Source organism: Stegostoma tigrinum, chromosome 25 (genome assembly GCF_030684315.1).
Source record: "Stegostoma tigrinum isolate sSteTig4 chromosome 25, sSteTig4.hap1, whole genome shotgun sequence".
Classification (NCBI taxonomy): domain Eukaryota; kingdom Metazoa; phylum Chordata; class Chondrichthyes; order Orectolobiformes; family Stegostomatidae; genus Stegostoma; species Stegostoma tigrinum.
In genome coordinates, this window is record NC_081378.1 from 49,373,170 (window position 1) to 49,387,295 (window position 14,126).

General features: G+C 43.6%; 1 protein-coding gene across 8 annotated transcripts in view; it reads right to left on the bottom strand.

The window, feature by feature from the left end:
• Positions 1-14,126, bottom strand: part of eea1 (early endosome antigen 1) — a 92,812-nt gene that overhangs the window by 4,240 nt on the left and 74,446 nt on the right. For all 8 annotated transcript variants that reach the window (XM_048553898.2, XM_048553896.2, XM_048553897.2 and 5 more), the window contains 4 exons: positions 13,792-13,923; positions 9,307-9,492; positions 7,524-7,762; positions 5,847-5,967 (listed from right to left, as the gene is read on the bottom strand). In XM_048553898.2, coding sequence (XP_048409855.2) covers positions 5,847-5,967; positions 7,524-7,762; positions 9,307-9,492; positions 13,792-13,923 — 678 coding nt within the window. The remainder of the gene's footprint in view (positions 1-5,846; positions 5,968-7,523; positions 7,763-9,306; positions 9,493-13,791; positions 13,924-14,126) is intronic.

Genomic DNA, 14,126 nt, shown 5'->3' on the forward strand with positions numbered 1-14,126 from the left:
TGGCACCTGTAAAAGCAAGCACCCACCCCATCCCCTTTACCCTCATCCAACACCAACCAGCTGGTTCCTGCCACACAAAGCTGACTGGTGCTTCAGTGAATCAACAGCTGGGAGTTTCGATTAAAGTAGCCCGTACAGCACAGTTAATAATACTGTCTCCTTAAACATCAGAAGGTCAGGATTCCAAGCCCCGTTCCGGGAAATCGAGGCTGACGGTCCCGTAGAGTTGCATTTCCTCGGCACTGCAGTGGAGCTCTCCATTTGCTAGAGACAGTAAATGAGGCCTCATTTCCCATTCAGGCTTAAGTAAAATATTCCACACAACTATCTGAAGAACTTAATTTCCAGCAGACTTGGTCAATGTTAATCCCTCAACCAAAATCACTGAGATGACATGGTAATTTTCTACTCTGTGCGATGTTATTGTAGCTCAACACACAGCTGAATTTCCTATATTACAATAGTGACTAGCTTTTAAAGCTAGTTAAATGCAGTAGTCTAGCACACTGGAATGGGGAAATGAGTGATCGCTTTGGGGGTTTTACTGACATACTGTGGCTGATGTTGTAAAAGCATCAGAGGTGACCAAGATAGGTTCTTAGAAACTTAGTATCCCTACAGTGTGGAAACAGGCCCTTTGACCCAACAAGCCCACACCAACCCTCAGAGCAAGCCACCCAGACCCATCCCCCTATAACCTACCTAATCTACACATTCCTGAACACAATGGACAATTTAGCATGGTCGATCCACCTAGCCTGCATATCTTTGGACTATGGAAAGAAACCAGAGCACCGGAGGAAACCCACACACAGACACGGGGAGAATGTGCAAACTCCACACCGACAGTCACCTGAGGATGGAACTGAACCCGGGTCCCTGGTGCTGTGAGCCAGCAGCGCTAACCACTGAGCCACTGTGGTTATCGGAATTGAGTCACAGATTTTAGACTCAAAGGTTAAAACCAAAATGCTAGCAACACAAATAACATTCAGCTCCCTTATTCTCCCTACTAAAGTCCTTAGCCTCACATTATCCCACATAATATTCCATCTGCATTTCAGCCCACTTGCTTAATCTGCCTATATCCCTCTGCGCACACTGTCATCCTCATTACTTGCCTTGCCACCTATTTTTGTGCCATCCAGAAACTTGGCTATAATACATTCACTCCCCACATCTGCGTCATTAACACATTTTAAATAATGGTGGCCCCAGCTCTAATCCCGGCGACAATCCACTAGTTACAGGTTGCCATCCTGAAACTGCCCTTTTACTTAATTCTGTCTTTTAATCCTCTATCGATATTGATATACCTATAACACCAACGTACAACACAATAAGGCTCTTGCCTTACTAAGCATGCTATCTTATCGAATGCCTTTTGGAAATCCAGATACCCTACAGTTACTTGCTCTCCTTTATCTACCCTGCCTGTGCCCCCTTCAAAGAACAGAGGTAAATTTGTCAGGCATAATTTCTCCTTCATGATCCCTTGCTGACATTTTTTCATAGAATCCCTAAGATGTGGAAACATGCCCTTCAACCCAACAAGCCCACACCGACCCTCTGAGCATCCCACCCAGAGCCATCCCCATACAACCCACCTAATCTCCAGATCCCTGAACATTATGGGCAGTTTAGCATGGCCAATCTTGCTGGACTATTCCGCATGTTTCTAAATGCCTTGCTATAATATCCTTCATAATAGAATCTAACATTATCCCTAGAGTAGTTGTTAAGCTAACAGGCTGATAGTCACTTCCTCCCCACTGCAGTCTCCCTCCCTTTTTGAATAGGGGTGTTACTTGTTTTCAATCCCCTGGAACTTGCCTTGAAAATCTGCAACCAGTGTAACTACTTTTGTAGCCATTGCCTTCTAAATACGAGGGTGTAATCCATCAGGTTTTATCAGTCTTTAGCCCCATTAGTTTCTACCAGTGATAGTGACAGTGTTATTGCTTCCTGCCCCTCTAGCGCTTCTAGCTAATATTTTTGGAACGCAAAAAGGTCCTCTGACACTTACCAGTGCCCATTATTATTTCCCCAGTCTTGTCTCTAAGATGATTATGTTCACTTTGGCCTCTCTTTTCCTTATGTTTGTAAAGAAGCTCTTACTGTCCATTTCTTTATTACTTACTAGTTTGCCCTCAGTTTACTTGTTCCTCCTATTAAATCTTGGTCATCTTTGTTGGCTTTTAAACCCTAGATAACTCTCTGGTTTACCACTAATCTTTGCCACATTATATAGAGATGTACAGCATGGAAACAAACCCTTCGGTCCAACTCGTCCATGCCAACCAGATAACTTAAATTAATTTAGTCCCATTGCCAGCATTTGAACCATATCCCTCTAAACCCTTCCTATTCATGTAGGCATCTAGATGCCTTGTAAATGTTGTAATTGTACCAGTCTCCACCACTTCCTCTGGCAGCTCATTCCATACATGTACCACCCTCTGTGAAAAAGTCGCCCATTAGGTCCCTTTTAAATCTTTCCCCTCTCTCCTTAAACCTACGACCTCTAGTTTTGGACTCCTCCACTCCAGAGAAAAGATCTTGGCTATTCACCCTATTCATGCCTTTGACCCTCCAGGGAAAATAGCACCAGCTTATTAAGCTTCTCCTTAAAAAGGTCAAACACTCCAACCTTGGCAACATCCTTGTAAATCTTTTCTGAACCCTTTCTAATTTCACAACATCATTTTTATAGCAAGACCACCAAAATTACATGCAATATTCCAAAACTGGCCAAACCAATGTCCTGTACAGCTGTAACATGACTTCCCAACTCCTATACTCAATGCAATTACCATGAAGGCAAGCGTATCAAACACTTTCTTCACTGTCCCATCTACCTGTGACTCCACTCTCAAAAAAACTATGAACCTGCACTCCAAGGTCTCTTTGTTCAGCATCACTCCCCAGGACCTTACCATTAACGTGTACAAGATAGGTCTAAATTAAACTCCATCTGCCACTTCTTGGCCCAGTGGCCCATCTGATCAAGATCCCATTGTACCAAGGAAACTTTCTTCACTGTCCACTACACCTCCAATTTTTTACTGTCATTTGTAAACTTACTAACCAAGCCTCCTATGTTCACATCCAAATCATTTATATAAATGACAAAAAGCAGTGGACCCAGTCCCAATCCTTGTGGCACACCACTGGTCACAGGCTTCCAGCCTGAAAAGCAACTCTCCACCACCACCCTCTCTTCTAGCTTTGAGCTAGTTCTGTATTCAATTGGCTAATTCTCCCTGTATTCCAGGTGATCTAACCTTGCTAACCAGCTTACCATGAGGAACTTTGTTGAACCCCTTACTGTAGTCCAGAGAGACAACATCCACCGCTCTGCCTTCATCTGTCCTCTTTGTCACTTCTTCAAAAAACTCAATCAAATTAGTGGAGCACGATTTCCCAAACACAAAGCCATGCTGATGATCCCTAATCAGTTCTTGCCTTTCCAAGTACACGTAAATCCTGTCAGTCAGGATTCCCTCTAACAGCCTGCCCACCAATGATGTCAAGCTCACCCGTCTGTAGTTCCCTGGCTTTTCCTTACCACCTTTCTTAAATAGTGGCACAGAGTCAGCCAATCTCTGGCACCTCACCTGCGGCTACTGAGGTTATAAATGACTCAGCAAGGGACCCAGCAATCACTTCCCTCACTTCCCATAAATTCTAGGTTGCACATGATCAGGTCCTAGGGATTCATCCACCTTTATGCATTTTAAGATATCTAGCACCTCATCCCCTGTAAAATGGGCATTTTTCAAGATGTTGCTATTTATTTCCCCACTTTCTCCACCTTCCATATCCTTCTCCACAGTAAACATTGATGTAAAATACCCATTTAGTCTCTCTCCCATCTCCTGCAGTTCCACACACAGGTGGCCTTGCTGATCTTTAAGGGGCCCTATTCTCTCCCCAGTTACCCTTTTGTCTTTAATGCATTTGTTGAATCCCTTTGGATTCTCCTTAACTCTATTCGTCAAAGCTCTCTCATGTCCCCCTTTCTGCCCTCCTCATTTCCCTCTTTAGTATACTCCTACAGCTTTTATACCCTTATAGGGATTTACTCAATCTCTGCTGTCTATGCCTGACATATACTTCTGCCTTTCTCTTGACCAAAATCCTCAATTTTTCTAGTCATCCAGTATTCCCCTCACCGACCCTTCACTGTAACAGGAATGTACTGTCTCTAAACTCCCATTATCTGATTTTTGAAGGCTTTTTTTTAAAAGCAAGCATCTGCTCCCAATCAGCTTTTAAACATTCTTGCCCAATAGCGTCAAAACTGGCCTTTCTCTAATTTAGAACTTTAATCTCAGATCCAGTCTATCCCTTTCCATTACTATTTTAAAATAACAGAATTATGGTCACTGGCCCTTAAGTGCTCCCCCACTGACATCTCAGTCACCTGCCCTGCGTTACTTCCCAAGAGGGTAGGAATAGGAGGATGGAGCAGATGAATGCATGGCTGAGGAGATGATGCACTGAAAACGGATTCACATTTTTGGATCACTGGAATCTCTTCTGGGATAGACGTGACCTGTATAAGAAGGAAGGATTGCACCTGAATTGGAAGGGGGGAGTTTTGCGAGAGCTGCTGGGGAGGATTGAAACCAGTTTGGGGTTTGGGGGAGTGGACACAGGGAGACAGTGAGAAAGGAAATCAGTCTGAGACTGGCACAGTTTGGAAAAGGAATAAGTCAAATGAACAGTCAGGGCAGGCAAGATCAAAGCAGAGAACATGGTAGGGCCACTGCACCCAAAAGGTTAACTCTGATTTCTCTTCGCAGATGCTGCCAGACCTGCTGAGTTTCTCCACCAACTTCCATTTGTGTTTCTGATTTACAGCATCCACAGTTCTTTGGGCTTTTTATTAGAGAATGAAGTAGGATTGATAAATTTAATTACATTTATTTCAATGCAAGAGGCCTAACTGGTAATGAAAAGGCAGATGAACTCAGGGCATGGCAGGGAACACGGGACTGGAATATTATAGTAATTACAGAAACTGGGATCCATCTGGGATGGACAGGGCTGGCAGTTAATGTTCCAGGGTATAGATGTTATGGGAAGGATAGAAAGGAAACAAGAGGAGAGGGGAGTGGTGTTTTTGATTAGGGATAACATTACGGCTGTACTTAGGGAGGATACTCCTGGGAATACATTCACAGAAGTTATTTGGGTGGAACTGAGAAATAAGAAAGGGATGATCACCTTGTTGGGATTGCAATGCAGAAACCAGCCGCCCGCTGCCCGCACCCCTCCCCGGGACCAATAGTCAGGAGGAAACTGAGAAACAGATTTGTAAGACGATCTCAGTTATTTGTGAGAATAATAGGGTGGGTATGATGGGCAATTTTAACTTTTCAGACACAGACTATCATAGTGTTAAGGGCTTGGAAGGAGAGGAATTTGTTAAGTGCATACAAGTAAATTTTCTGATTCAATACGTGGATGTACCTATTAGAGAAGGTGCAAAACTTCCTCCCTTCAAACTGATAGTGTTTAGTTGGGACTTTAAACATTTCTGTGAAATGTCTGGCACGCTTGTGTGGAGCAGGTATTGAAACCTGAGCTAATTCTGACAAAAGTGGGGAGTGACTTCATCTGCCAGGGAGATTCCTACCTCTATCTGTGTCTCCAGGATTGGCTACAGTGCTAGCCTCAGCTTTTAATTCTGTCTCCAGAATCAACCCAAACTTCATAAACTGCCACACGAGGGGAAAGAGACTACATGGTGCAAGGTCAGTTCCAGGAGCAAGGGGAGTCAACTCCAATAGATTCATGTCATTCACTGTGGCTGCCACACTCACTATGTATCTGCTTACCTGCAGAGCTTGGTTCTCTCGTCCTAACTCCTGCATAGCAGCCACAGTATCATCCAGCTTTCGTCTCAGGTCTACCACCTTCGCCTGCAACTTTTCCATTTCACTTTCACTCTTGAGGCACCTAATGGGCAAGGACAACAGTTTAAAACAAGCGCACTAGGGTCAGGAACACAGTGAGTGAACTAGGGGAGAGGAGCTCCAAGGAAGGGGAGACTGGCAAATTACATTCTGTTCTGCTGGAGACAATCCGACACAAAGGAACACGTTCTCAAATAAAATGAGCTGTCAATTTAGACCGATTGAGAAAGGGTGAGAATGTGACAGAGAGGGGACAGGCAAGTGAAGGAGTGTGTGAAAGAGAGAGCAGAAGGAAAGGCAGACAGAGAGAAAGTGAGACAGCACATGAAAGAGAGTGAGAGCAAGAGCGAGATCAAAGAAAGGGAGATGGAGGGAGAGTGCAAAAGACAGGGTGATGCCTGGTAGAGGGAGACACTAACAACAATACCACGATAACCTCCAACAGCCCAGCTCTCTTTAGTTGGGCTAATTAGTTTATCTTTTAACCTCCACGTGCACTTGAGGCAAACTGGTGAAGGGGTGACAACGCTTCAAAGAATGGAAGGGTTGGGCCATCTTCCTAAAATAATTAGGATTAACTGTTTGGGCAAGATTTTCTGCACAGCAACATTGTGAGCAGTGCAGTTTTCAAAGGAGGAAAATGTCCAATCTGACCAGCTTTTTGTCTTTGAGAAAACGTCAGTAGTGGTGAACAATGCTGTGTATTTAAATGGTCCACACTAGTGGTTACTAAGGCAGCTGAGAGCTGTCAGAATTCCAGTTTGGAATGTTGGGTGAAGAGTTGAAAACAAAGGAATTGTTCTGAGGAACTCTACCAGAAGGAAGAATGGGATAGCCTATTGCTCAATGTTGACAGCTCTCCAGTTTCCAGTCTACATCAACAGCTTTGACTCAGAGTCAACGAGCAAAGTGATTAAATCTGCTGGCAAAGCCTGTTGAGGAAGCCAGTGGAAGTGCTTTGAAATTTCTGGGATGCCAAACAACATTCTTGCCTGGGGAGGGGGTTAATGCATTTTACTGCACATTGGTTGTAAATCCAAGGGGGCACACGTAGTCCCTTGACTTGCTGAAATCAAGAGATGATTGAAATTTGGGACACGCTGAAGATGATAAGTTTAACCAAAGCACGGCAGCAACTGTTAGTAATCAGTGAACCAAGCCAGTACATCACAAATCTGAGCAATGAGAGATGGCATCCTGCAAGGTACTTTGGTCAGATCGTAGATCAAAGACCATCTCCAGCTCTACCTAAGTTTAACATCTCAGATGGGCCCTTTGACAATGCAGGCCTCACTTGGAGCTCTGCTGGAGTGTCAGCCTGGATTACATGACCACATCTCAGAAATGGATCATGAATCCACAGCGCTCTGTCCCAGTCAGATACGGCTGATAGCACATCGCAAACAGGAGCCGAGCTCCTTTTAACCCAAGAGTCCAGGGTCTTACTTCAGGAGACTGGCACTAAGTGGCAAGAGGGTTCTTCTGTAAATTCCTGAGACAACCAGGTCAACATTCACAGACTGCAAACGCCGGGGGAAAACCACAGTTTGCATTCTAGCCGAACGGAAGAGAGGACTCAGTGAATAACCAGAGACACACCTTTCCAGGAGAGCTCTCCTCTCCTCCTGGTTATGTTGCACAGTGGCTTCTAACACTGCAATCTCTCCGTGGAGGTCATCAGTCTGCTTCTCCAGCTCACCGACCCGCCGCTGACTGCCCTGCCACTCCTTCTTCAGCGTGGCCATGTTTTCATTCAGTGCAGTAATCTGCATGTTCAGCTTGATCACAGCCTCTTCATGCTGCTTACTTTGTGCTTCTTTATCCTTCAGCTCACCCTGCTGCATGGAAATAACAGAAACTTTATCACACGCAAGATACCAAACCTTACAACACTCAAACCCGCCCCCCCCTATCAGTTAAGTCAGCGCCACTGATGTCGTCATTGTCCCCAAGTCCAAGATCAGTCTGTGAAAAAATTAACCTTTCATGTTGCTTACATTTCCAAAGTTAACAGGCCAATTTCAACACAAAGAAAGACATGTGTTGTATTTATATTTGCCTTTCACAAGCTCAGTTCTTTCTGTCAAAAGGTCATTGACCTGAAATGTTAATTGTTTCCACAGAGGTAGCCTGGGGGTTTCCAACATTTTCTGCATTAATTGTCAAGAAACCTCCTTATATTTTTAATTGGCCTTGGAGGTCTCGTTTTGCTGCCCTTCCTTTACCCCATGGGAATGAAGAGAATGAATAGCCTTTGCCTATTCCCTCCACAATAGCTTCTCATTATCGATTTGCTGCATAACCTGTTAATCTTTCACTCCAAGCAACCTGGGCCAACCTCACCCTTAACTGAAACTGGTCTCCTGCCAGTTCAGCACCTTAACCCTTGATTGTCCCATCTTTAACTCTCTAAGAATGATTGGTTTCTGAATACTCCCCAGTGAAACACAGTGTACAGGCTCTTATTCTCCAGAACTAGAGGCAGCACTGTTTCTTGATCACGGTGATTTTCTTGTTAGGCTTGGAAACAAGTTTTCAGGTTCTCACTTCAGGGACTCCTTCTGTCCTTTGCCCTTAACACTGTTGCTATCCCAGTATGTATCAAAGTCTCTTACAGTCACTGATCTATTGCTTTTGCACCTCTCCACTTCAGGTCTTTCCTGTATACATGGGGCTCATTAGCTTGGTTGGCTGTGCAGCAAGATGGTGACTCAGAATGATGCAAACAAGGACAGGTTCAAATCCTCTTCCAGATGAGCTGAGATTTGGCTACTGTCTCTCTAAGTATAGAAGACAGTGGCAAACCACCACTGACAAAAATAGCCAAGGGTTTGGATTAGGGTGAAAAAACAAGTGATGAGCCAAGAACTCACCTCTGGGGACATGACGAATGAATGAAATGAACTGTATACACTCAACAATGGAACAGATCCTCTTTTTCATTGCTATATTTCAAGCTTTGGTCAATTCCTGCCACCTTCCTTGCTCCTTCCCATAACATTCCTGACTGCATGATTTTTGAGAATGGCTAAGTTCCCAGTTGCCCCTTTCACTGCCAATATATCATATAATCCCATGAAGCTAGGTGGGCCTGCAGCTCACCAACCACACATACCATGTGTGTGCACACATTCTCTAAATCGGACACTGTTGGTTTCTTGACAGATCCCTCTCAGTGCTGAATAATTCCATCCTCTCATACTGCTGGCTTTTCCCCAGTCATCTATGTACCTTGCACTGCCTCTCTACTGCCCCTCCGATACCAAACTAGTTTGAACACTTGTGGTTTGGGAAAAGAAAAAGAGCAATCTTGCATCAGTACACGAAAGAAACCTCTAACAAAGGTTAAAGTGCCAACATTTCACGGTATAAAGTTACGAACCAGTTTGGCTTCCAAATCGGCGCAGTTTTTCTTCATCTCTGCTTGTTCCTCACTGAGTTTGGTCTTGGTGAGCTGGTGCTCGTTCTTCTCCTGTTCAATCTTTGACTTCATGCTGTCCACATTAGCCTGAAGCTGCAGCTTCTGCTGAATGAGCAACTGCTTGGCCTCTTTCAGCCCCGTCAACTCCTGCCAGCCAACAGGAAAATCATCAGTTTTTCCTATAGTTAAACCCTTCAGCCTCATTTAACCACTAAAAGTGCTGGAAATCGCAAACAAACCCCGAGAATGCTGGAAATCTGTGGAGAGAAAGCAGAGTTAATATTGAGTCCAGATTGACGACTTAACAGTCATACCAGATTGGCAATGCTGACTCTGTTTCTCATTCCATAGATGCTGCCAGACCTGCTGAGGGTCTCCAGCATTCTCTGTTTCATTCAACAATTACTGGCACTCAATAGAGAAATAAGTGTTCTGAGGTCTAATCGATGAGGCAGGAATGACCAGACATCTGATCAAGGGCTTGACTTTAAACAATGATCTCAAAGATGCAGAGGAGGGTGACAGATTTAAGGATGGAGGCTCAAGCACCCATTTTTAGTGAAAAATGGTGAGCTATTTAAGATAGAACAATTCCTACATGGCCAATATTGAATACTGCCTTTGAACTTGGGTTTGAAACTGCAGGATCATCTTATGTGTAAAAGGATGGGAGGATGGGGTGGTTGGGGGGGGGAGGTTGGTATGTGAAAGAGAAAGAGAGGATGGAAGGAACACTTCTGATTGCTGAGACATAGGATTTAGTACTCGCTGGGAATTGGTTCACCACATCGATTAATGACTTGGGCAAGGAAATAGACAGCCAAACATCCAGGTTTGCTGATGTCACTAACCTAGGGAGCACAGCAAATTATGTAGTTACAGAGATATCGATAGATTATTAGATTTGGCAAAACTGCAGTAAATGGAGTTCAACGAGTGCAAACATAAGGCTGTTTACTTTGGAAGCACAGGAGTTAAGTCAAAGAACTTTCTAAATGTTGGGAACCAGGAACTGTACAGAAGCAAAGATCTGGGAGACCAAATACAAAAACCACTAAAAACCAACAAAAAAATTGACAAAAAAAGTTATCAAAACTGATCTCCATTTACAGCAATCTTGATGAGAAGAAGGAATTAGAAACAGACATTATACTCAAGATATCCAGACCCCTATCTGTGTTCAGATTTGGGCAGTAAACTGCAGGAATGATGTACTGGTCTGGGAAATGACACCGCCCAGGTTAGCAGGTTGAGGACCAGCTGCAATTGGCTTGTATTCACACAAATACAGAAGCAGGTGTGTGCGCGCGCATGTGTGCTGATGGAGATACTTAAAATGTTAGAAAAAAAAACACAGGATTGAGAGCACATTACAACTTCTCCCAGTGGAGGAAATCTAGGGTTACCGGTTCATAATATTTCTTGTAAACTATCATTTCAAATCTACATCACTAAACAGTCAGGCTAAACATAAATTTTAAAGATACAGAACAGGGGAAGCATCAACAGAACAGTGCCCTCATTGTGGATGTTCTGTCTTGCAAACAGGGTCCAAGGCCTTCTAAAAACCCATGGGTTTCAGGAGTCTACGATAGCCGCAGATTGTTTTTAAACGAGCTAAAATTCACTTCTATCACTTTGAAATTGAACCTGATACCAGATGTGAAAAGCGCATTCCTATTTAATACTGTTAATCTGAAGGTGAACATTTAAATAGTTGTCCAACTGGGAAAGCAGATTTGACAGTTGTGAAGTCAAACTGAATATATCTGATTATTATAAAATACTAGCACAGTAAACTTAATACATCCATTTGCCTTTAGAAAAGCATTTGTTTTCTTACCTTTTACATAGTGTTTTCCTTTCCAATTAACTAATGCTACACTGAGAAGGTGCAAAACAACTGTGCAACACAGATTTGCAAACAGAACTTGTGATTTTTAGGAATTTGAAGCCAAACATATGATTAAATGACTGCCAAATTTCCCAAAAGTCTAGATTCCGTCCTTAGCATGTCAGAATTTATGAAGTCTGACATGTTATTTGGAAACACACCAGCTAAAAGTAACATCAAATGTTTAAATCTAACGCTAGTGATTATTTTGGTGCCTGATACGGGGATTACCCCAGAACCATCACCAAATAATACCATGTTTTGAGTCAAACATTTCCTATTTGAGTATTTTTTATTCCTTCATCAAATTTGGGTGGCACTGCTGGGCCAGTGTTTATCGTTCTCAAGGTAGTGGGGTGCTGCCTTCCAGAACTACTGCAGTCCCTTTGGTATAGGGACACCCACAGTTCCATTAGATAAAACTCCAGGATTTTGACCCTGTGACATTGAAGAAACAGCAATACACTTCCAAGTCAGAACTGCAAGTGGCTGAAGGAGCGCATGCAGGTGGGAGGCATTTCCATGAATCTGCTGCCCTCATCATTCTAGATGGTATTGGTCGTGGGTTTGGAAGGTGCTGTTTAAGGAGCCATGGTGAGTTTCTGCAGTGCATTTTGTAGATGGTACACATTGCTGCCACTGAGCATCGGTGATGGAGGGAGTGGATGCAGTGCCAATCAAGCGGCTGCTTTGTCCTAGATGGTGTCAAACTTCAAGTGTTGTTGGAGCTGCACCCATCCAGACAAGAGGGGAGAACCTTGAAGATGGTGGACAGGCTTTGGGGATACAGGAGGCAAGTTACTTGGTGCTGAATTTCTAACCTCTGAGCTGATCTGTAGGGACAGCATTTATATGACTACTCTAGTTCAGTTTCTAGTCAAATGGTAACGTCCAAGATGCTGGTAGTAAGGGATTTGGTGATGGTAATGCCATTGAATGTCAAGGGGCAATACTTAGATTCTCTTTTGGAGATGGTCATTGCCTGGCATTTGTATGGTACAAATGTTACTTATTACTTGTGAGCCCTGGATATTGTCCAGACCTTGTTGCATTGAACATGGGCTGCTTCAGTACCGGAGTTGTGAATGATGCTGAACATTGTGCAGTATTGAGGGGGGAGATCGAGAGGAGGCGATGGCCTAGTGGTATTATCACTGGACTGTTAATCCAGAGACCCATTCGGGTCTGGGACTACTGCAGAAGGTGGAATTTGAATTCAATAAAATATCTGGAATTAAGAATCTAACGATGATGACAAATCCATTGCTGATTGTCAGGAAAAATACAAAACCCTTCTGGTCCACAAGGGAAGGAAAGTGCCCTTCCATCACCCTATAGGTGAGTCCAGACCCACAGCAATGTGGTTGATTCTCAACTGCTCTCTAGGCAATTAGGGATGGGCAATAAATACTGCCTGGCCAGTGATGCCCTCATCCCGTTAATGAATGAGAAAAAAACCCATCAGCGAACATCCCCACTTCTGACCTCATGACAGAGGGAAGGTCATTGATGAAGCAGCTGAAGATGGTTGGGCCTGTCCTGGAGCTGGGATGAACATCCAACAACCACAATCATCCTCCTGTGTGCCAAATACAACTCCGATAATTACAGCGTTTTAACTCTCGTTCCTGTTGACTCCAGGTTTTCCAGGGTTCCTTCACGCTGAACTCTGTCAAATATATCCTATGTGCGAAGGGCAGTCACTTTCACCTCACCTCTGCAATTGCTGAAACAAGTGATTGTGTCAAAGGTTTTTGTCTTGCACTTAAAAGATGTACAGCACAGAAACAGATCCTTCAGTCCAATTCTCCATGCTGAGCAGATATCCTCAATTAATCTAGTCCCATTTGCCATTATTTGGCCTATATTCCTCCAAACCCTTCCTATTCGTATACACATCCAGATGCCTTTTAAGTGTTGTAACTGTCTTCTCTGGCAGCTCATTCCATACACACACTACCCCCTGCATGAAAAATGTTGCCCCTTGGGCTCTTGTTAAACATTTCCCCTCTCACCTTAAACTTACAGCTTCTTGTTTTGGACTCCCCCATCCTGGGAAAAACACCTTGGCTATTCACCCCATCCATCCCCCTCATGATTTTACAAACCTCTACAAAGGTCACCCCTCAACTTCCGACACTCCAGGAAATGATGCATTGCCTGTCATAGAATCAAAGTGTAGACGTCCCATTTTGTCTGCATTGGCTCTCTAAAAGCAGAAATAACTTGCACAGCGTTAACATTGGAGAAGGGACAGTTTGGTGGAAATACTCCAAAACAAGAGGGGAAGCCTTAAAGGGAAATTTTTGGGGGGTCTCTTCTCTGTACTCATTGACCAATGGGATGTCTAGAGAAATTGCTTGGGCAGACAATTTAGAGATTAGTTGGTGAAGTGAACAAATTCAAAACCAGCTCATTTCATGGTTCTCCTCTCTAGTAATCTCAGTCACCAAAAGCAGCCTCTAAAATAACTTTGGTGATTTAATGGCTACATTGGAGGGGTTTAAAAATGCCATTCAGCCATACAATCAGTGCTCACTTTCTCAACTGACCTGATCATATTTCTGATTGCAGACTCGCGTGTCCTTGGTTAGTTTACTCAGTTCTTTTTGCAGAGTCATCTTGGCCCCCTGTAGCTCTTCATTTTTGAGTTTTTCTTTTGCTAATTCCTCTTCTTTCAAAGTCTTTTGTGGAGAGAAAAATAGTATTTTAAAATAATATTTTGAACGGGGTTAAAAAATAATATAGATACACTTTCCACAATGAACATAGATAAGCTGCAGAGCTGGGCTGAGAGGTGGCAAATGGAGTTTAATGCAGACAAGCGTGAGGTGATGCACTTTGGTAGGAGTAACCGGAAGGCAAAGTACAGGGCTAATGGTAAGAT